Below are 22,157 nucleotides of genomic sequence, written 5' to 3'. Positions count from 1 at the left end.
AGGCATTCCCTCATCATTTATGTTAGAGGGGGAAAAATTAAAATGGAAAAAAGGGCCTTTGAAAAAGTGTGTGTCTATAACAAATTCAGAACTAAATCACCAGGGCCTCCAACGAAAGAAAGTATTTTCGAATATTGCATTAAAATAAGGCCACACAAGCAAGAAAATCCTTTTCAAGGTGTATGGTCTTTGGTGTAAATAAATGGATGATGAATGAATAGTATAAAAGTTGGGGGAGATTTGGGGTAGGAGCAGTGTAACAGATTTAAAATGCACTTTTGAAAGATTTCCAAAATAAAGGGAGAGAAATATAGCATGGTTATAGGAAAGGCAGAAACAGATTTAGAGACTACAAAGACTAAGTTGAAGAAAGCATAGACTGAATGCTTAGAGAGCAGCAAGGATTTTGAATTAGCTTTTTCTGCAGAGACAGAGCAAGAATTGTCTGTGGATGCTGTTGTCGGAATATCTTGTTTCTTAATGTAATTCAGGACAGCGACATAATTCTCTTTTTTTCCTCACAACAATCCTGTGAGGTGGGTTGGGCTGAGAGAGTGACTAGCCTAAAGTCACCCAACTGGTTTTAATGTGAAGGCGGGAGAGAAATAGTCTACTGGTTTCTACACCAGCACCTTAACTACTACATCAAAATGCAGCCTGTTGTTCTGGTCATGGACAGGTTGGTAGAACATAATGTTAATAATGTTACATATTCAGGGAGAAAGTTGAGAAACTTAGTTGGTTACCCAATCAAGCACAAGCTATTGCAGAAGAAATGAGTCCCCTAAACCAGCGGTCCCCAACCTTTCTCTCACCAGGGACCAGTTTTGTGAAAGACATTTTTTCCATGGACTGGGAGGGGGGATGGGTTCGCATACAACCTAGAGTTATCATGTGCATGCACAGAGGAAGCTTCACTTGCTCACCTGTCATTTGTGCGGCCTGGTTCCTAACAGGCCATGGTTTGGTACCAGTCCATAGCCTCGGGATGCAGGGCCCTGTCCTAAATTGTGAAAGGCTCTCATTTTCTTAGCTTTCAAAATCGTGGCAAATTTATATAATGGCTGACAGCATTGATTTGACCCAGATTCCTGGAGTTATTAATGTCTGTGAGATGACACCATTTAAAATACCAGCAGAAAAGAATTGATGAAATTGTTGTTTAGGATTTTTAATCCTTAACTGTAATGCACTAGATTATTTATTTACAAAGTTTCATACCTAAATTCCAGAAGTCTTGTAGGAAAGAGTTGCTAGCAGTTTTGCATACTGCCTGTTGGAACTTGTGATTTCAGAATAGTGAAATAATTTAGACTATGATGTGGCCAGAAGCTGCCTGTCCATAGAAGTGAATTGAATGGTCATCTGGAGTGCCAAAGTTTTTAAATAAATCATAAATTTCTTTGGGATTGGAGGTACTAATTGCATGTTTGCCTACATCCACCAATTGCTGGCAGCTGGTTAGTATCCTGGATTGATGAACAAAGAGGGACTTACCCCATATTCGGATGAGATGGCAACTGGATTAAAATAGAGATGGGAATCATGAAGAAGTCAGCCATCCTTTGGAACCAATGTAGACAGTAACTTATGCCAGAACTCAGCCATCTGTATCATAGCAGAATAAATCAGTATTATCAATCCTATATGATCCAGTGTTTCTCAACCTTGGCAAACTTGTAAGACATGTGGATTTCTGGCTGGTGAATTCTGGGTATTGAACTCCACACATCTTAAAGCTGCCAAGGTTGAAAAGCCCTGGTATGATCACTGCTGAGTTTTTACATGGAAGGAATTACCAGCCCCTGAGGACCAAGGTCAGTTTGAAGCAAAGTTCTTTTTAAGTGAAGTTTTGGCAAGGCTAAAGCTAGCAAAGCTTTACAAGTGTTGTTTCTGTCATAGGCATTGGCTTCCAGTAATGCAGAAAGTCAAATCCTTTTAGGAAGTGGCTGAAATTTGCGAATTATTCCCAGCTTCCTGTATATCTTGCAAATGGGGAAAAGGCACTTTTTAAACTACAGAGAATGTTTGGGATCTTCAATGCAGTCTAATAATATTTGAACACTAAATAACTCCAAAATGAAATGTTAAAAAAGCAAGCTAAAAATGAAGAGGGGAAAAAAATCTGTGCCTTAGAATCCATTCCAGGTAGAGAGGCATTTTATATACTGTTAAAGAAGCTTCTCCCAATGAAGCTGATGTTGATTCTGTTACAAAATGGTGAAAATAAAAAAAAATCCTTAACCAAAGAATAAACAATTCTTCTGTTTAATTAAGAAAAGTTCTTGAGAAGTTCTTGAAAAGTTTTTCTTGGAGAAAAAAAGCCAGTTAGTCCCTTTCCATTAATATTTTCTAAAGATTTATAATGTGTGAGAAGCAAAACTTAGATATGTAAAAGAAGAAAGCAAATTCAGATAGAGGTAACCCTCAACTTACAACCACAGTTGGGACCAGAATTTATGTTGCTAAGCAAGGAGGTTGTTAAGTGAGTTACAACTGATTTTACCAAAAAAATTTGACACAGTTGTTAGGTGAATCATGTGGTGGTTAAGCTAACCTGTCTTTCCCCATTGACTTTGCTTGTCTGGGTTTCATATGACCATGACATGACCCCAGGCTGCTGCAGCTATTATAAATGCTACGTACTTGCCAAGTTCCCCAGTTTTGATTACTGTGGGGATGCTGCAATGCTTGTACATTACTTTTTTCAGTGCCTTCGTAACTCTGAACAGTGTCTAAATGAATAGTTGTAGGTCGAGGACTATGTGTACTGAGAAACGCAATGTGGTAACAGAAGAGGGCATAACGTCTTTTGAAATGGCAGGAACAGGCTCCTCAGTTATCTTTAGAAACTGACCCATTATCTCTTCTGCATGTGCTAGACTAGCACCACTTCAAAGATTCCAGAATCACATTAGCTAAACAAGAATTATGTAGGACTGTAAATCTACCTGGTTTTTTTTTTGGAAAATAGACATGGATTTGGTGCTGAATGCTGCAAAGTCCTCTAGTGGCCAAATAGTGCTGGTGCCACTGGGAGCCCCTATTCCTAACAGGACCTAAAAATTGATTTGTAACTCTTCTTCCCTCAAGGAAAGGAGTGTGAAAAAAGAAAATACTGTATAGTTGCTGAAGAATGCTGAAATCTGTTTGTAAATCCTCATTTAACTTTGATTGCTTTAACAATGTACTTTTTGATCCTGAAGGAACTTTAAAAGTAGAACCTGCAGCAGCAGGATTGGTCCATCTAAATGTTGTGTTCTTAAACAAAGTTTAAAATTAATCGTCTATGGAGATTCTCAGTCATCCAGGCTATGGCTGTCCCAAAGGTGCTTTTTGCAAGAGGCAAATGGACTTTCTTGTTTTTATTTGGAACTTTATTTGAAGTTTCTCTTCTCACCCAAGAAGCTTCTTCAGCTCTTGAAATTAATCTTTATTTCTAGAAAGGGGTGGTGGTGGTTCTGATTCTATATTTTCATCAAAACCAAAAAAGTTATGCACTTTTTAATAAAGGATATTGTAATTTAGATCTCCTGCAAAAACAAGACAGAGTGACTTTGGGTTTTGGGGCCCTCTGGACTCTGGGACTTTCCATTTTGGTTCTGAATGGTTGTTGCACTACCCCAGAACCAGTGTGTAACCTGCAGATCCTCTTGAATACTTGGCTCCTAACAAAGGAGCAAGAGACAGCCATGCTTAAGAGATCTTTGCACAGCTTTGGATTGTGTTGTAGGTTGCACCCCTTCCTGGACCAGGAAGCCTGCTCAATCAGTCATGTCCTAATGACCCTCCAATTGGAGGGTTAGAACACATTCTGTATAGGGCTTAATCTGGTGCAGAATGTGCACCAAAATCAAAAGTCCTTTTATTATTTGGCACATGTGACATCACTGCTGTGCAAAACTGCATTGGTTACCGATATGCTTCTGGATGCAATTCAAGATGGCTTGGGCTTTAAGAGCCCTGGTGGCGCAGTGGTTAGAATGCAGTATTACAGGCTAACTCTGCTGGCTGCTAGTTCAGTTCTGACTGACTAAAGGTTGACTGAGCCTTCTATCTTTCTGAGGTCAGTAAAATGAGGATCCAGATTGTTGGGGGCAATATGCTGACTCTGTAAACCACTTAGAGAGGGCTGTAGCATTATGAAGCAGTTTATAAGTCTAAGTACTGTTGCTATTGGGCTGGATTATTTATGAGATCACCTCTCCCTGTTTTTTTCTGTTGTCTGATCCTGTCCAGCAGTTGGGGCGTGCTGTGGGTCCCATCTCCTTAGTAGTGTCAGCTGGGACTCAAGAGGAGTCGTTTTTGCAGGGGTGCCTGCCCTCTAGAATATCATCCCTCAAGATATTATATTGGTCCCAGACCTGCAAGACCTTGAAGTCTTGGTTCTGTGCAGTAGCCTGGGGTTCTGAATGAGCGATGGTGCCCATTTCCTGTTGTGGTACCATATATTTTTGTAATTTTCTTTTGGCTGCTATGAATTTTATGTGGGGGTTGTTTTTTTTTGTATATGAATGTGTTTTTAGTATTAGCTGCATATCACATATTTCAGATGAGCAGCTATATAAATGAATGCTGCAGACCAATTTATTAAAGCAGATTGTCATTTTCAAGCTTCTACAGAATCCTGAAAATGAAGTTATATCTGCTTCAGGATTTCATTAACTTTAATGGCTGAATCCTTTAAAATGAAGGAAAACTACTTTTCATGTGAAATCATTGGACTGATTTAATTACTAATGGTGAAACACTGAGTTGTGCGCAGGGCCGTTAAAAATTGCCAGTTGGTAATATTTTGCCTTTTAATATCTAGATCTAACCAGATCAAAAATGCTGATTGATTATTCGGTAACTGTTTTTGGCATGCCGTGGAGCAGTGCCAATCCAGAGACCCGGGGTGGGGGTTGGGGAACCCTGATCTAGGGTCATTGGTGTGCAAGACTCTTTCTTGCCCTGATAGTCCCAAGAGGCCTGGGCCTTCTCCCTGCCCCACTTCACCTGTACCATCATTTTGATGGCCAACTTCCTATTCCTGGTCAGCCTTGAGAAAGATTTGCCTCTGAGGAAGATTGCCTTTGCTAGCTTTCTATCTGAGCCTCACATCAGCTGGGCACATCTGGCAGCAGCAGCAGGGACCCTGGCATGGTGGGGCAAGGAGAAAACCCACACACCTCTAGGGACTTGGGAATAGGAGGCCCATGTGCCAGTGGGCCTAGCTGGCTGAGGCCTCTCAAGCCATGACAGGTTTCTTTGTGCTGGGCCTTCTAAGGCCTCCCCCACACTGAGGCACCCCTGCGCAGTTGCTTAACAACCACAATAGTGAGAACTGGGGTTGTAGTTGTTAAGTGAGTCTGTCACATGAATGTCTCGCTTAATTATCACAACAATTTGACTAAATTTCTAGGCTTAATTGTCTTAAATTGAGAACTCATATGCTATGATTATGCTTAGGAAAGAAATAAAAGAGGTACCGCTTTTTAAAAAATTGGCTGCATCTGAAGAATTGTACAGTTGTTAGCTGGTACTGAGGCATATCTTGAACATATAACTAGACCTCTAGCTTTAATCTGGCAACAACAAATGTGGATGAATGAGGAAGCTTGTCAGTTGTTACAGTGAAAACAAAGGAATCTCCTGCCAGGAAAATGAAGTTCTGCTAATTTGATTCAGTTCAGCCTAATACACATGTAATTTCTGTCCTCCAAAAAGTGAAACCTATTAATAGGCGGAATGTGTGGAACAATTCCTTGATCTTTCTGTCCAAATGTCATGTTAATCCTTCCTCTCCCATTGAAAACTACACAAGTCTTTGGATTGAGAATTACTGTCTTAAAAAATACCAGCTTTTTTTTTTGCTTCATATTGAATAAACATTTTTTTATTTCTCTCGGTATCAAGCTAATTGCTCCATTCTTCTGGGGTGGATAGGCATGATTTAAAGAAAACTGAGGGATTAATTACATCAATTTTTGGTTTACTTCTTTCTTCAGCCCCAAATTATATGGTTTCATTTCTGCAAATGAGTAATGTTAGTGAAAAACAAACATTCAAGTATAATTTTGAGTAGCCTATTTATTTAAAACATAAGAGAAACTTGATATGTTTTAATTTCTGGACCATTCATACAAAACAGCATTGCTGCTTATATTAAAACAGTGTTGTTGCATCCTTATTTAATACATTTATGTAGTATTTTTAATAAGTATTTCCAGCCAGTTCATTTTTAAAAAGATGACAGTATAAAAAAAATATTTATTGTTCAGGAAGAAAACAGTAATGTAAAGCCTTTGGAAAATGTCATGTCTTTGCCTAATGCTGAAACACATTGGATAGATCCTGCCTTTAGATTGCTTAGTATAAGACCATAATTGTACAGATAGTCCTTGATTAAATGACCATTCAGAGTTACAGTGGCACTGAAAAAAGTGACTTATGACCATTTTTCACACAACCATTGTAGCATCCCTATAGTCACGTAATCAAAACTCAGATGCTTAGCAACTGGTTCATATTTATGATGCTTGCAGTGTTACTTGTTGCGAACTTCTGATAAGCAAAGTCAATGAGGAAGCTAGATTCACTTAACTGTATTGTTAACAACTGCAGTGATTCATGTAATGTGTAACAAGAAAGGTCATAAAAGGGGGCAAAATTCACTTAACAAATGTCTCACTTAGCATCAAAAACACTGGACTCATTGTGACTGTAAGTCAAGGACTATCTTTAGTCATTTAATGAATACTCTCAAAATACGGCTTAACAATAGATCATATTCTATCAGCATAAGTACTGGATAAGCTTCTTGGAGAGAACATTAAACAGGACACCCAGGATGTTCTGTCACTTGGCCACAATTTGCCCAACCTCATGGATGCGGGAGGATCCATGGAAGAGAAAAAAGTTTCTTCCATTACTCTTTGCATTAGAAAAACTTGAGAAATTATCAGTTAATAAATTTTCCTTCACATGAGTTATCTGAGTTCCAAAGCAACAATATAGTGTAATGGAAAGGGAAGTAAGAGGCAGCCTTTAATACTGGTTAACAAGTGCTAACAACTTACCACTCAGTAGCCAGATCAGTATAAGGTTTTAAAAAATACTAACTTACACTGATGACGTTACCTAGTTTGGTAATGAAACATCTGCAAGAAAACCATCAAGCTCAGAGAGCACAGAGGACCACACAGTTCAACCCTGAGCTGCAATTACTTTCTTCAATGAATACTAAGTCGCATTTTGAGAATTGATAGCATAGGTCAAAGCATATGCCAAAAAGGTGATACGCATATAAAGATGGTGTGAAACAGCTATTGAGTTCAAGTACTAACATTGAAGTCTTTCTTCAAAGTGCGCTCATTTGGAACAGAAGATCGTCCCACAGACCGCCCTGCTCCTCCAAGGGAAGAAGTTTATGAATATATCATCTTCCGAGGGAGTGACATTAAAGATATCACTGTATGTGAGCCTCCGAAAGCGCAGCATAATCTGCCCCAAGATCCCGCTATTGTCCAAGTAAGTAATTCCATCTGGAATGGAAAAATGTTTCACTTGTATCTCTTTGGGAATGTCGAACAGTTAAAAACCATCCTTAGTAGGCAATATATAAATTCAACTGGGCCTATTGATAAATTCTAATTCAGTAAAAATGACTATTATTGCTTGTTATGTTTTCTAAGATTAAATTGCTTTCTGTTAAATATAGTGCTCAAGGACAAGAACAATAGAAGTGTAAGTGACGTAGAAAATGAAAACAAACACAAACAGCTTAACCACAGTAGATTAATTATCTTATTAAGACTTGTTTATTCGCTGTAGCACAATGATAACAGAAATAGAAACAAAAATGACAAAACTTGTTATTCCAAAACACTAGAGTGTGATTGGGAAGATTATAGCAATAGCGCTTAGACTTGGATACTACTCCACAGTGCTTTACAGAATCAGCATATTGCCCCCAACAATCTGGGCCCTCATTTTATTGACCTTGGAAGGATGGAAGGTTGATTATCTCACCTATTTCCTAAGGATGTCCCCAGTTGTGAAGGCATGAATGGGGTTCTTTCCCAATGAATTTTCAACTAGGCAGATCCTGATGGGGAAATATTTTAGGTATCTTGACTATAACAGTTAGTCATTTGTTAATGGAAATTGGGTTTCTGTCTGAACTCATTTAAAAAATAGCCCTTGGTAAAGATTTTACTTGAAAAACCTGATGTAACTAGAGCATATTTCAACACAGCCATTTCTGCAAATTGGTTTAGTTAGACCCCTAGTCTTATTTAAGCAAAAACAGTACTAACCATTTAAAAAAATCTGAACATTCAAGTTTGAATACAGATGTACAGTATATTGGAGTTTCCTTTTTTAGAAGCAAATAAATGAAAACGGGAAACAAATATCTCTTGAGTTTTAAGGTTTTTCAAATGTTTTCTCTAATATTTGACTAAGTTGCTATTGTTTCTAATATGTTAATAATTTCAGATACTACTTGGTTTACACACCATGATAAACCAGCCATAGTTAATAAACTGCAGTGGCTGTTTAAATCTAAAATATAATGACTGTTAACAGACAGTGCTTATTGAGGTCAGCTTAATACCTAGTAAAATGCATTTCCATAAGAATGCTACCTTAGTTAGTATTCATCTTGGATTCTTATTTGTAGTTTAATCTGTTGTGATCCCTAATCCATTTGATTAGTTTATGGTTTAATGTATTGAAATAAACCAGAAAATGGGTACAATTGGTGCCAATATTAAGTAAGCTTTATGACCGCGGTCAATGTGAAGTGTTTCACTTTTAGTTTAACTATTGTTAGCCATGTTTTAGGATGTACTCATTTGCAAACATTGATAATTGAAATGGGAGGTAAGGTGAAATCCATGTGATCCTGTTCTAAACACAATGGCAGTACTGATCCTAGACATATTTGATTGAAATGTATTTGTATTCAATCAAGTTTGTTATTTCAAATCTTAAGACCACCTCTCTCCCTCCAACAATGGGGAAATTGTTACATTAATAATTAATAGCATGTGGGCTTTTCCTGATTTGCTGCCTGGCTAGTGTGATGGAACCACATAGTTTTATAAAGAAATTTGACCACTATCTCTGAATGCTTGGCCAGTGCACTCCTGTTCAAAAATTAGAACCTAGAACCCAAAAATGAAACATATTGAGGATTGATGATTTAGCAGACAAATAGTAATGCACACATTAGAAACTAAAATCTTATAAATCTATCAATGGGCAAAAAGTGTCCCTCCCCCCAAAAATAACATTAGCATTACATAGCACTGGAGTTTGAAGGAGATAGTGAGGCAGGAAGATCTATTCTCATGGCTATATTTGTGAAGATTATAGCAGCTGGCTTGTACTAAGACATTGGGGTGCCTTCAAATCAATCTTGACTCCTGATAGCTGCCTGGATGAGTCCCTGTAGTTTTCTTGGTTTGGGGAAGTAGTTTGCTATTGCCATCTTCCTAGAGTTGAGAGTGAAGGTCTGGCCCTAGAACCTTCCAGATGATTTCCTATCTAAAGCAAAACTAGAATTCACAGTCTCCCAGTTTCTAACCCGATGTCTTCACACTACCCCGACTGTGGCTCTTTATTAAAATGATAATAAATAATTTGGAGGAGAGTTGTTTGATTTTCATCTTCAGCTTGATGTGGAAATTTGGTTGTGTTATACAGCTGAACGAATCTTTCCTCACTTGATTTGTAAATTGATGGTTACAAGGATTTTCCTTTTTTGTGTGTGTGTGATACTGTTCCTTTCACAACATCATCAGATTTAAAATTATCGACCAGATGTTAAGCTGCCTGCCAGTGTGATATTAAACTCATTTAACAGCCAGACCACTTTGGCTTCTTCAGAAACCATGATTAAACCAACAGTGGCATAATATGTGTTAATCTTTGCATTTCTTAAAGCATATATTTAATGACAATTTTTCCATTTGTTTTCTTCTGTTTGCTAATTGTCTCACATTCACTTTTTGCAGTCGTCTCTGAGCTCTGCATCTGCATCTTCTTTTCAACCTCATGTGCCTTATAGTCCTTTCAGAGGGATGTCATCCTACGGTCAGCTTGCCGCCAATTCTTTAATTGGACAGCAATATGCAGCATCCCTTGGTTTAGGTGAGTAACAAAGACCTGCCTGTCGTTGAGATGATCAGTCTCTGGGCTGCAACATTTAATGCTGGGCTACATGTCCTCAGAATATTCTTCTGAGGGAGAAATATATATTGATGAAATTTGTATCAAAGTATTGTGGGAAAACATTTCATTATGTAACTCTCTAATCTAAAGACATCCCACCTTGGCACCGACTGATACACAGAGTGAGAATTAGACTAAAGATACGTTGAATTTGGGCTGTTTCTAAGTTGAAAGCATAACTTTGCAAAAACCAGTGTTAAGCTTATTGTTTTATTAAAAACTTAACTGGTTTTAAACAAGGTTATTAAGTGAAGGTTGTTCAACTAATCCACTTTTAGATAGGCTGCTCACTGGGTGGTATATGTGAGTAAAATGTACAAAAGAACGAATATCCGTTGAACGCTTACTAAGATTCCTTCCTCTTTTCAGTGCATCTGAGCAGTTACTCTTTGGGGGTTTTGTAGGGGGTGGATGAATGTTGGACTCGGTTTTCTACATGAGCACTAACATATCCTTTTGGAAACACACAAGGTAAAATTCTGACCAGTGAAAAAAATTAAAGCTTACTCATTCAGGAAAAATAAATTATTCCGTGTTAAATTACATACTAATTTTTTTGGTCCATTTCTTCATTTCTGTCACATATTTAAAGCATTTCCACATAAAGTTATCACATGGTGTGTAATGTATATCTGACGGTGGGCAACTTAACAGGATCTGTCTTGTCCCCTGGTCAAATTCTTTTCAGTTTCAGAACTTTTAAAAATATGTTAGCTGCTTAAACCTTCTCTCCTCAGTCATCTGGATGTCGGTACTGCCGTGTGTCTCACCAGTCTCCTCCTCTGCTTTTTCTTCTCCTCCCTTGTCTGTCTTTCTAGAGAAGCTGGTAAGCCCTCCAGCATCAGCAGCTGCTTCCAGTCCTAGCACTTCTTCATCTCCTCAGCCAGTTTCAGAGCCTGACTTGTCATCAGAGCCACATCTGCTGTCTTCTAAGGGTAACAGCAGCTTGAGGATTCCAAGTATTAGAAGAATTGCATGGTGTTTGCAAAAGCTTTGTTGTTGTTGTTTTTTTAAAAAAACCTTCTTCCTGAACAGAGTAACATGTGCTAGAATTACCGCAGTAGTCTTGTTTCTGAAAACCTTTGGTGCACCTGCTCCAGGTATCAGAATGGGTAGAGATGAACAGGTACTTGCTTCTTGGCCCCACTCATTTAACATTCTGGAGATGAAAACTAGACTGAAGGGATAGTGCAGAATGGAGCCAGGGAAATTTGGGAGCTTAAACACACGGAGAATGAGCTGTTGCAGATTTGGAAGCATTCCGCTTTGTTAAAAAATCCTACCTGCGCAACTAAGAGAAGAGGGGGGAAAATACAAATTAAAGCTGGGAGAAAATTATTCCTATAATACAGTATTTAGTATATTGCTAGAAGATAGGACATTGACAAAGCAATCCATTGTACACGGGCATGTCTTATGAATTCCTGAGTGGCGTTGGAACACAATAGTTTACATTTGGTAAAACGGTTTCCCCAGATGAATTCTGGCCTGGTGAATTCGGCATCCTGACTAGTTGATGGGCCTGCAGTTGTTCTTTGCTTGAATTCTGTCGCAAAACATGTGAGGCCAGGGTTCTGCAATGATAGCCAAAAGTTGGGAAGGAGAGGACAAGGAGCAGTCTCTTGGTTCAGTATTTTGAACGTTTCTAGAGTAAGATTTTCTTCAGGGAGTTGTGCTTCTTTGTTTTCTTCAGGTGATTACATTTTTTCTTCTATGCTTTCTAAATGCATTTTTGTGCATTTTCTTGAATAGCCTTGAACGTGGTTAATGCTTGGTGGGGGTGGCGTTTCCTTCCTCTTGAATTTTGGATTGTCTAAAACAGAGGGGGAGAAAAAAGTTGCAAATCTCCTCAGAATCATATTTGAGGGAAGCTGTGTGAGTGGCTTTTAAGTTGTAATAGAAGTTTTCTGAATTTCTTGCATTGCATATTCAGAAAGGGTAATGCTATTTTGCCAGCTTGGCATCTTAGAAGTTAATTTGCAGCTCTAGAAATTTTTTCACCTTCAGGGCCACTTAGAAAAGATTTCAAGAGGTTTTGATGTAATACAAGCATAAATATATATTTTACTGTTTCAAGCAGTAACAAAATATGTGTGCCTGTAAGCATATACCCACACAAATCGGAATTCATGGTTCAGATCTAATTTTCAATTATTTAGTTACAAAGTGATTGGACTTTATCTTACTGTGGAAATGCGTATCTCTGTTGATTGCCTACTGTGAGTTAATTTCAAATACAATTAGTGTTTTTTTAAGATATATGGGATCCAAACAAGGTTTATGGATGATTCTATTTTATATATAATATATTTTCTCATATTTGATGTTTCAATCAGCATCACAGTAATGGAATATTTGATGGGAAAGAGAAGATGAATATAATCATAAATCAAAAGGAAAGAGTTTTATATTCAGTTAATTGAATTCTGCAGTTGAAAAGCTACAGGAATCCATCTATCTGCATGCTTTATTTTCCTTCCAAAACAGAAGCTTCATGTGTCCTTAGCAGGAACCTTGATCTTGCTGTGCTTCTATTTCCTTCACAACTGCTTCATGCTGTTGTCAGTGTTAAATATCCAGAAAACAATGCTTAGATATAAAGCTTAATACTTGTCAAGAGGACTTGTCAATTCTTTGAGATAGATCAAGTCAAGAAACAATCTCTGAACTATTATAGCTGTTTTTCTAAGTCTTTACTGGTTCATTCCTCCCCCTCAAAGGCTTTTCATATCTTCCCGAGCTCAGCTCCTAATTTTTTTTACAGACATAGGCTGAAAGCTTGTTTCTTTCCTCATGGAGGCTTTGTTGAGTTTTCTTTTATAACAAATTTCTCACAGCTATTCTAAATTTGCATGTTTGAGTGGAATGGCTTCCAAATGACTTGTTATGGTATTTATATTAGAAACTATTTGCTCAAATAAACTGATATCAGGTTAAAAGATTTTCTGAAACACACCAATTCTGGTGAAAGTTTGAATGTGTGCTCTCCTAGGAAAAGCTATGTTTTTCCATTGAACCAAATTATTATGGAATATTTAGATGTGCTGCTTTTAACTTGTAGATATGCTGCTGGATGGATAGGTCCAATCTGCTAGCAAATCCCACAAGTCTGAAATTGGTATGCTTTTATACCTTTGAGCTTTGCCACTAGCTGCCTGTGTCAATATGGTGAGGAATCCATGATCATAATCACCTGACAATCGAGCAGTTAACCTTTGTAAATATGGATACATTCATATGTCATTCTGAGCAATATTACTTGTTTGGTTTTATCAAACTTATAACTTATGTGGCACTCATCAAGTCAGTTGTAACTTAGTCAAAAAAAACACACTTCAACTTCGGTGTGATGTGTGAACCAGATCTTTCAATTATGTCAGTACTCACATTTCTGTGTGAAAGAGCTTAGCTTTCAGACTTTCTTCCCAAAGATTCAGAGGGTGTGATTTTCATCTAAATCTGAGAACTGATCTGGTTTGGTGTGAAATACGTGCAGTGTGAAATTTATTTCAAGTAACCTGTTGAAATTTGCTACTATTCGGGAACTATAGGAAAATTGAATTTCTGCCTTATAGCATCTCCATCCGTGCAGTGTTTTTAATCAATCACTAATGCTTCCTAGAGTAAGCCTCTTTCAGGAGAAGATGGTTTCAAAATCTTTTGACAGGATTGAGCCAAGGTCTCTAAGCACAAATCAAGTTTGGTCCAAATAAATGCAGGGGTTACTGACGTTGCTTGGTTTCTCTCAGGTGCTGCTTTTCCATCTGTTCATTCAGTGCGCAAAAGTCCAATGGTGGAGCAGGCTGTTCAGACTGGCCCGCTGGATAACAGCTTGAATCCCAAAAAGGCAGTCAAAGCTCCTCCAGCAATTCAACGCAACACACGTCAGATTCCACAGAATCACAAGACAAATGGTACTGAAATCTTTTCCTTCAGACATTATGCCAGCATTTTAAATTAATAGTAATTGGAACTACCATCTGCTGTTGCCTTTCAGCATCTTGGCTATATGGAGTGAACAGGTTTTCCTATTTTGTCTTAGATATAGTTGACCCAACACCTGTGCAAACGCAAGGGCAGGTGAATGATGAGAATAGAAGGCCCCAGAGGAGGAGATCAGGTATGTTACCTGATTGTAAATTGTCCAAAGTAATTGAATTTAATTCTTCAAAGCAACTGAATTGCCCTCTTCTGCGTTACTTCTGTAATGCAACCTTTCATAGAAGAATCAAGGTTAATTACTCCTAATTAATTCAGTATACTCCTACTTCAATTGAAAGGCAAAAGAGTTCAACATCTCTATGCATGAAAAACTAAAAGAATTACAGTAAAAGGACATCAGTATAGTCCACAAGGACCTGAAGTCTTATGGAGTAATATGATTTTAGCATCATTAAATGAGGAGCCTGTGCTGGTCTATGAGTAATGTTTCAAATCTAAGTCAAAATGTAAAATGAATTAGAATGCAATAACTTATTTCTGTAAAGTTCAACAGAGTAGAAGTTAAGCAAAATATTTCTAAATTAAATAGAATTATTTTTCACTACATTGCAATACAGGTAGTTCTCAACTTAGGACCAGAATTGAGCCCAAAATTTCCACTGTTAAGCAAGATAGTTTTGAGTTTTGCCTCATTTTATGACCTTTCTTGCCACAATCATTAAGTGCATCACTGCAGTTGTTAAGTTAGTAACACAGTTGTTATGTGAATCTGGCTTCCCCATTGACTTTGCTTGTCTTAAGGGCACAAAAGGTGATCACGTGAGCACGGGGATGTTGCAACAGTCGTAAGCATGAAAAACAGTCATAAGTCACTTTTTTCAGTGCTGTTGTAACTTTGAATGGTCACTAAAAGTATAGTTGTAAGTTGAGGACTATCTGTATAAACAAGATTCAGAAGCAAAATTTCCTGAAGTTTTCAATTTGATGGATATCTTCTGCTGACTGTAAGACGATCTCTGTCAAATTCTAGGTATTCATGCCAGTCAAGCATTAATAGAATGAGAATACCAGATCAGCCAGCTTGCTGGCATCACTTCTGTGGAATTCAAATGATGTTGAACAACACAGCATCATGCATTGCCTTGAGCAAGGAGCATGTGGGGTCAAGCCTTGCTTTGTCTAAAATTAAATGAATTCTCACTAGAAGATTGTAACATCTTCTGTGTAGGAAATAGAAGAACTAGGAATCGTTCCAGAGGACAGAATCGACCAGCTGCCGTGAAAGAGAATACAATCAAGTTTGAAGGTGACTTTGATTTTGAAAGCGCCAATGCACAGTTCAACCGAGAAGAATTGGATAAAGAATTCAGAAAGAAACTGAATTTCAAGGGTTAGCATTTTGACTGTTTCTTGTATTCCAGTCCCCTCTCCTTTGTGTGGATGAAAGAAAACATCCAGTACAGGGGTCTCTAAACTTGGCAACTTTAAGACTTACAGACTTCAACTTCCAGAATTCCTCAGCCCGTATTTGTGGACTTCAATTCCCAGAATTCATTAGCCAGCCATGCAGGCTGAGGGATTCTTGGAGTTAAAGTCCACAAGTCTTAAAATTGCCCAAGTTTGGAGACCCTTAATCTAGTAACAGTGTAGCTTGTTATATATGCACATTTAAAAATAATTATTGCTTCTCTCTCCCACTTCCCCCATCAGATGATAAAGTTGACACCGGAGAAGAAAAGGGAGAGCCTACTGTGGCTGCTGAAAACTGTGATGGCAATCCAGATGAAGATCTACTGGGACCCAACTGCTATTATGACAAAACAAAATCTTTCTTTGATAACATCTCATCAGAACTAAAGTCTAGGTAACAGAACTCTAGCAGCTTTATTATTTTATTTCTTCCTCACTAATTCTGTCAGTTTAATATGGTTTTTGCCCGGTATTCTCTTCTATACCCTGATATTGAGCATAAATTTGTTTTTTAACACATGAATGTCCTTAAATCTGCACTCTTTGATCCTTTTTCAGTTGCAAGTGTGAATGCCTTTCTCCTTAGAGCCGTTCGGATCATCCAGAGAGTGGGAGGTGCTTCAGTCTGCGTCGTTGAAGGCTGAGCTTAATTACTGAGGAACGCTCCGTCCTCCATCACGTGGCTCCCTTGCGTTCCCCAGCTTACGCTCAGCCTTCGTGAGAACAGGCTGTGTATTTCCACTCTCTGGATAACTCCTTGGCCGATTCAAGACTTTCATTAAATTCTCAGGTTTGCCCTTTTAGTATTGTCCTTCCTTAGCCTCTGCGCATTTGGGGGTGGTTTCTTCGGTAGCAAGGGGAGCGTGTTCTTCGCCCCCGGAGGGGATTAAGAGCGGGCGGTTTTTCGCGCTCCGGCTCCAACCCCCCATTTGGTTCCTTTCCTGCTGCTTCTCCGCGCCGCCATCGCAGCGGCTTATCTGATCGCGCTGTTAAAGCGCAGCTGGTGATCCCCCCCACCGAGAACGCCGATCGCCCCAGGAAGGGGCGAATTCTTTCTTGCTGCTTCTCTCGGCCCCTAAACTGCCGGAGAAGCCTACTATCGCTCGAAGCGAGCGTTGAAAAGGAGATCGTGGGCGGCCGCCATTTTGGGCACCGCCACATGCCTGGGCGCCTTTTTTCCTGGCCTTATTGCGACTGCGAAGGGGATAGCTCTCTTCACAGGCCTTCCAGTCAGTGAGAGCATTTTATTATTCAGCAATTGTTGGCTTTCCGCAGCAGCGCTCAGGGCAAAGACTAGCAGCCTATCCCTCCCGGTTGTTGTCTGGGAGCTCCAACTGCTAAAGGCCTCATTTCAGTTTTTTTCAGGCGTTCATTTGGAAAATTTGGAAAAATTGGATTTGTATTAACTCCATTCTCTGGAGTCACTACCCCCTGGGAGCGTTGATCCAATAATAATATAAATAAAATTAAACAATAATATTAATAATAATAAATAATAGATAAATAAATAAATAAATACTATATATATTTATATATATATCTATATATTGGACAATCATACATTCCAATACCATTAGAACTATATATATTTATAATTATACGCTGAGACGTGTATATATATTAATATTCATAACATTACAATATTCTAGATTTTATACATCTAAATTCCAAAAGGGGGCGCGGGCCAGCTGAAAGGACACCCGGCCTTTGGTCGTAGGTCGAACCCTTGGCGAGCCAACCGCCTTAGAACCTTATATTCAGTCCTTACTTCTAAAATGGCAGATGACAATTCCGCTAGAGGCCCTTCCTTGAAGACCAGATCTAAGTCCTACCACTTGCGCAGGCAGGCTAAGGAAACTTCCAAAGCCTCTCAAAGAGATGCCCTAAGACGCCATAAGGCATTGGAGAAAGAATTTGACAGGCGATCTAGAGAGTCACAACCGGTGCCTCCAGCCCTCCCACCCTCCATTCCTCCTACCTCCAGACACCCCCCCCCCCTCCAGATTGCTCTTCCCTCTCCAGGCGCAGCTCATCCCAGGGGCATCAGGCCCCCGGATCAATGACCAGACGACCGCCCGAAGCTACATTCACGCCCACGGCCGCTGGTCTGCGCCAGGAGGAGCCCGCCACAGTCGAAATCCCTGCACAAATGCAGGCATGGATGGAACGGGCTATCCGCCAGGGGATAGCAGAACAGATGTCCAGGTCCGGTCCCCCCTCGATGGCGCCCGAACACGACTCGCCATCAGTCAGGTCCTCGCCTAGATCGGACCCTACTCACGGTCAGGTACCTTTACAGGGGGACAGTCCTCTCCCAGAAAGGGAACTGGAGGAGGCCATAGAGGACCTGGACCGGTTCGGGGAGGAGGAGGATTTTGAATGGGGGTCTACGCACCAAGGGGAGCCCCTATCGGAGATAGACCCTATGGAAGGGGACATGTCCGAGGACGAGGGCCTCACTCCCGATCAACCCACCTTTGTGGGTCTGTTCAAGCCACACATGTTTAAATCGCTTCTATTTAAGGCCAAGAACATTTCTGGCCTGTCTGTTCAGTCCTCCTCGGCTCTCCCTTCCCCGGCGGAGGGACAAGAGGACGCCATTTTTAGGCAGCCCGTGGTGGAGGCGGAGGTTATTCCGGCCCCACCCATATTCCACGACCAGGTCTCAAACCAGTTGGACTCTACAAGGCCCCCCCCGCCCCATCCAGCCAGGACAAGAGGTTCTTTAACCTGGAGTCGAGCTTCTGCAACCTGCTTAACACTCCCGAGGTAGATTAGCCCATCATTGGCTTAGCATCCTCGTCCTCCCCCAGTGATCCCCTGGAGGCTCTGAAACCCGAGGACAAGAGGTCCGAACTAGCTTTACGTAGGGCTCATCAAGCTGACACCTGGGCCATTAGATCGGCCACAGCCGCTTCCTTCTTCACCAGGTCTTCGATCTGGTGGCTCCGCCAACTGAAGCAGCATGTTCCCCCCTCTAACACAAGGGCACATCAGGACATCGCAAAATTGACGGCCGCGGCACCTACCACGCGGTTAAGTTCTCCGCCCGAGCAATAACCTCTCACGTTACAGCTCGCCGCCTGCTCTGGCTCAAACACTGGCAGGCGGACGTAAAAAACAAGGTTAAGTTGGCCACTGCCCCCATTAAGGGGGACAAACTATTTGGCACCGCCCTGGAACCATTGCTATCTGAAACCCGAAGCAAGAAGAAATTTCTTCCTCCCCTTTTTCGGAGGTCAGAGTCAAGAGTCCCTCAGCCATTTCGGAGAGGTTCCTCACGACCTTTCTACCAGTCACCTTTCCCGCCCAGGTATCCGAGACCCCCCTCCTTCCGGCCATTCCAGCCCCAGGATCGAGCTGATCCGGGCGACAGGAACAGGAGGGGCGGCAGCTACAGGCGGCCCTTCAGGGGTTCAGGAGGGAAGCCTTCCGGCGCACCAGATAGATCCCGTCCCTCCCTTCCCATCGGCGGACGCCTCAAGCATTTCGCCGACCGATGGGACTCCTCCACTTCCGATGCCTGGGTCCGAGACACCATCAGACTTGGTCTCGCGCTTGAATTCCAGCGAGCCCCCCCTGACTTTTTTATGGCATCCCCCCCCTCGAGGGATCCCACCAAACGCAACTTAATGGATTCAGCTATCCATCATCTCCTCAACATACAGGCCATACAACCCGTCCCACCATTGCAGCGGGGGCAGGGGTTTTACTCCCACCTCTTCGTGGTCCCCAAATCCTCAGGTGGATGGAGGGCTATTCTAGACCTGAAATGCCTTAACCGTTACCTGATCTACCATAGGTTTAAGATGCACACCCTACAGTCCATTCTACTGGGCATCAGGCAGGGGGACTGGCTATCCTCTATAGACCTTTCAGAGGCGTATCTTCACATCCCAATCCGGCCTTCCCATTCCAAATTCCTCAGGTTCTGCTACAACCATCGCCACTTCCAATATGTGGCCCTTCCCTTTGGGTTGGCCTCTGCCCCGAGAACCTTCACTAAGGTCCTCGCGGCTCTGGCGGCCCATCTCAGGAACCTCCTGGTTCGTCTCCACTGTTACCTGGATGACATCCTAATCCTGTCTCACTCCAGACTCCAAGCAGAGAAGGATATCAGAGCTACTCTCTCTGCCCTTCAAGACCATGGGTTTCCTGGCAAACTGGCAAAAGAGCCAACTGTTACCATCTACACGGATCACCCACTTGGGGTCCGTCATTGACTCAGTTCAAGGAAAGGTTTTCCTTTCCTCCGAGAGATTCCTTAGCATCCAGGAAACTGTCAAACATATCAGACGATCAAGAAAGGTAACACTTTTAGAATTGTCTAAATTACTGGGTAAAATGGTCTCATGTATCTCCATTGTTCCCTGGGCCCGTTTACACACTAGATCCCTACAGTGGTTCCTGCTCCCGTTCCAAAGGACCGGCAGAAGCAACTCAAAGGCCACGGTCAAGGTGCCTTCAAGGGTCCTCACGTCTCTCCTCTGGTGGACCAGTCCCGCCATCAACAAGGGACATTGCTTCAAGGAGCCCCAACGCCTCACCCTCACCACAGACGCCAGCCTGTCCGGATGGGGCGCTCACATCCACTCGCTCTCGGCACAGGGCAGATGGTCGCAGGCAGAACGGGCATGCAGTATAAACTGGTTGGAACTCCACGCCATCCACCTGGCCCTGCGCTACTTCCTCCCTCAGATACGCGGGCGGCATGTCCTTATACTCGCGGACAACGTCACCGCCAAGGCTCACATCAATCGACAAGGGGGCACCCAGTCCATACGCTTGATGAGAGAGGCCAAGCGCCTCTGCCATTGGGCGGAGCGCAATCTCCTCTCCCTCAAAGCCGAACACATCTCAGGGGACTCAAACACTCAGGCAGACTGGCTGAGCAGGACCTCGGTGGACCAGTCCGAGTGGCGCATCCACCCGTCACTGTTCAGGGAGGCGACCATGATGTTCGGTCTTCCGTCAGTAGACCTCTTCGCATCCCCCCTCAACACACAACTCCCAAGGTTTTTCTCAAGGTACCCCTCCCATGGGGCCGAGAATTACAACGCCCTCCGTTGCCCCTGGCCCACAGGGCTTCTATAGGCATTCCCTCCATTAGCTCTAGTCCCCAGAGTCATCCAGAAGCTCATCTCCGAGAAAGCAGATCTGCTTCTGGTGGCCCCCTACTGGCCCAGACGCCCATGGTTTGCGGACCTCCGCAACTTATCTGTGGCCCCTCCCTGGAGAATCCCCCCGAACAAGATCTCCCTTTCTCAGGGGCCCCTCCAACACCCGGATCCTCAGTGGCTCCAGTTAGCCGTTTGGAGGTTGAGCGGGAACGTCTAAGAAAGGAACAGTTTTCGGACCAGGTTATTGATACTATTTTAGCCGCCAGGCGGCCTTCAACAACCCGAATATACAATGCCACTTGGAATAGTTTCTGCAAGTGGTGCCATAGTTTCGAGGTCAACCCTCTTTCACCCTCCATCGCTCAGGTTTTGGAATTCCTCCAAGAAGGTTTGAGGAAAGGACTTTCCCCGAACACCCTAAGGCGTCAGGTAGCAGCCCTCTCAACCGTCATTGCTGGTGACAACATGGGGTCCCTTTCCCTCCACCCTCGCATTAGGGCTTTCCTCAGAGGAGCCACTAACCTGTGTCCCCCAACAGTTCATCGATACCCTACCTGGGACCTCAATAAGGTCCTTGTGTCCCTTACTAAACATCCCTTTGAGCCTCTCAGGGAATCCGCACTCCAGTTCTTAACATTCAAAGTCGTGTTCCTGGTAGCCATTACTTCGGCTCGCCGAATATTGGAGATAGCAGCCCTGTCGGTGAGGAAGGACCTTTGCATCTTCCATGCTGACCGGGTGGTTCTCCGGCCGGACCCCTCCTTTTTGCCCAAGATCAATTCAGCCTTCCACAGGGCACAGGAACTCACTCTTCCGAACTTCTGCCCCAATCCCTCGCGGGAAAGGGAGAAGCTTTGGCACACCCTGGACGTGAGACGGGCCCTCCGCATTTATATTAAGCGTACCCGGCCCTTCAGGAGGTCCGAATCCCTGTTCCTTTCCTTTCAGCCCAAATCATTAGGCCACAAAGTGTCCCCTTCAACCATCGGCCACTGGATTAGAGCTACTATTTCCAAAGCTTATTTGTCTCAGGCTCTGCCGGTACCCAGCGGCATAACAGCGCACTCCACCAGAAGTGCAGCCACCTCGGCAGCGTGGGTCACCCAAGCTCCAATTGCTGATATTTGTCGGGCGGCCACCTTGGCCTCCCCATCTCCCTTCATTAGGCATTATAAGATCGACATATTTGCCTCGGCGGAGGCTTCGTTTGGTAGACGAGTCCTCCAGCGAGTTCTCAAAGAACCGCAGAGACTCCCGAACCAGACGGAATCCCTCCCGTAGGACAGCCAAGCTTTGGTATGTCCCACTCTCTGGATGATCCGAACGGCTCTAAGGAGAATGGGCGTTGGTCCTTAGCTGACACGCCATTTCTCTTCGAGCCGTGAGGATCATCCAGCCCCACCC

At 42.3% G+C, this 22,157-nt stretch overlaps 1 protein-coding gene across 4 annotated transcripts in view; it reads left to right on the top strand.

Moving 5' to 3' along the window:
- LSM14B (LSM family member 14B) overlaps positions 1 to 22,157 on the top strand; it is a 29,766-nt gene that overhangs the window by 4,072 nt on the left and 3,537 nt on the right. Inside the window, exons 2-8 of one of the 4 annotated variants that reach the window (XM_087959207.1) lie at positions 7,349 to 7,512; positions 10,005 to 10,140; positions 11,040 to 11,156; positions 13,971 to 14,135; positions 14,264 to 14,341; positions 15,392 to 15,553; positions 15,874 to 16,027. In XM_087959207.1, coding sequence (XP_087815333.1) covers positions 7,349 to 7,512; positions 10,005 to 10,140; positions 11,040 to 11,156; positions 13,971 to 14,135; positions 14,264 to 14,341; positions 15,392 to 15,553; positions 15,874 to 16,027 — 976 coding nt within the window. The remainder of the gene's footprint in view (positions 1 to 7,348; positions 7,513 to 10,004; positions 10,141 to 11,039; positions 11,157 to 13,970; positions 14,136 to 14,263; positions 14,342 to 15,391; positions 15,554 to 15,873; positions 16,028 to 22,157) is intronic. The other 3 variants (XM_087959209.1, XM_087959210.1, XM_087959211.1) reach the window with 3 other exon arrangements.

The sequence above is a fragment of the Notechis scutatus genome, chromosome 3 (assembly GCF_049901735.1).
Source record: "Notechis scutatus isolate UNSWTSFEM ecotype Mainland chromosome 3, rNotScu1.2, whole genome shotgun sequence".
NCBI lineage: Eukaryota > Metazoa > Chordata > Lepidosauria > Squamata > Elapidae > Notechis > Notechis scutatus.
This window is presented reverse-complemented; position numbering and strand designations above follow the sequence as displayed.